This window comes from Buceros rhinoceros, unplaced genomic scaffold, assembly GCF_000710305.1.
Source record: "Buceros rhinoceros silvestris isolate BGI_N320 unplaced genomic scaffold, ASM71030v1 scaffold42022, whole genome shotgun sequence".
NCBI lineage: Eukaryota > Metazoa > Chordata > Aves > Bucerotiformes > Bucerotidae > Buceros > Buceros rhinoceros.
The window spans coordinates 9,518-10,313 of record NW_010399084.1 but is presented as its reverse complement, the minus strand read 5'-3'; the positions used below and the strand labels follow the sequence as shown (position 1 = coordinate 10,313).

At 37.3% G+C, this 796-nt stretch overlaps 1 protein-coding gene across 2 annotated transcripts in view; it reads left to right on the top strand.

Annotated features, from left to right (window-relative positions):
- CSE1L (CSE1 chromosome segregation 1-like (yeast)) overlaps nucleotides 1-796 on the top strand; it is a 20,934-nt gene that overhangs the window by 17,419 nt on the left and 2,719 nt on the right. For both annotated transcript variants that reach the window (XM_010131338.1, XM_010131336.1), the window contains one exon: nucleotides 455-536. In XM_010131338.1, coding sequence (XP_010129640.1) covers nucleotides 455-536 — 82 coding nt within the window. The remainder of the gene's footprint in view (nucleotides 1-454; nucleotides 537-796) is intronic.

Here is a 796-nt window from a genome sequence, read left to right as displayed (position 1 = left end):
GACAGGATTGCTTATAATGGCCTTCCACAAACAAAATTTAAGTGGTGCTTTTAATACATTGCATCTGAGCTCTGATACAGGGGCCATGCAAAGGGATTCATGACTGATCTGAAAAACGCTCCCTGAAGCTTTCGGCTAAAAGCATTGAAGAGTTCATTTTGGTCCTTGATCTAAAAAATTTGCAAACAGCTTTTCTAACACTTTATACCTGCTAGAAGGGGGAAAAGGACTGGATCTTGTCTTAGTTGTCTTGCCACCATGTGTTAGTGTGTTACGGTACATGAAAAGATCAGCAGTTCTTAGGCAAACTCCAAGACAGCAAGTTACTGTACTTCACTGAAACTGAACATCTGCAGAGATTGCCCTTTCTGCCCCTTGAAAAACTTGCTAGCATGTATTTTGCTGCTGACGTGTTTTCAGGTTGAGCTTTAATTTGACCTTTTTCTTGTTACAGGTTTCCTAGTCTTCATTAATTTGTACTGCATAAAATATGGGGCATTAGCTCTGCAGGAAATATTTGACAGCATACAGCCAAAGTTAGTATGGTTTTTTTTGTTTTTTTTTTTTAATTTAAGAGTGCTGTGCAATTTTTATCTTCTAATGTAGGAAATAGCTACTTTAATTGTCTCCTTCAGCTAAAATTGCAAACTGCATTTGTCACTAATTTGAGGCCAGTGTTTCTTGTAACGTGGTTGATTTATTTGTCTAGCAATTTTTCTTTTCCTGATTAGCTGCCCACAGTTCCTCATTGATAGTTCAAGATACTAATTTGAGCAGGTCATATAATGGAAAGAGT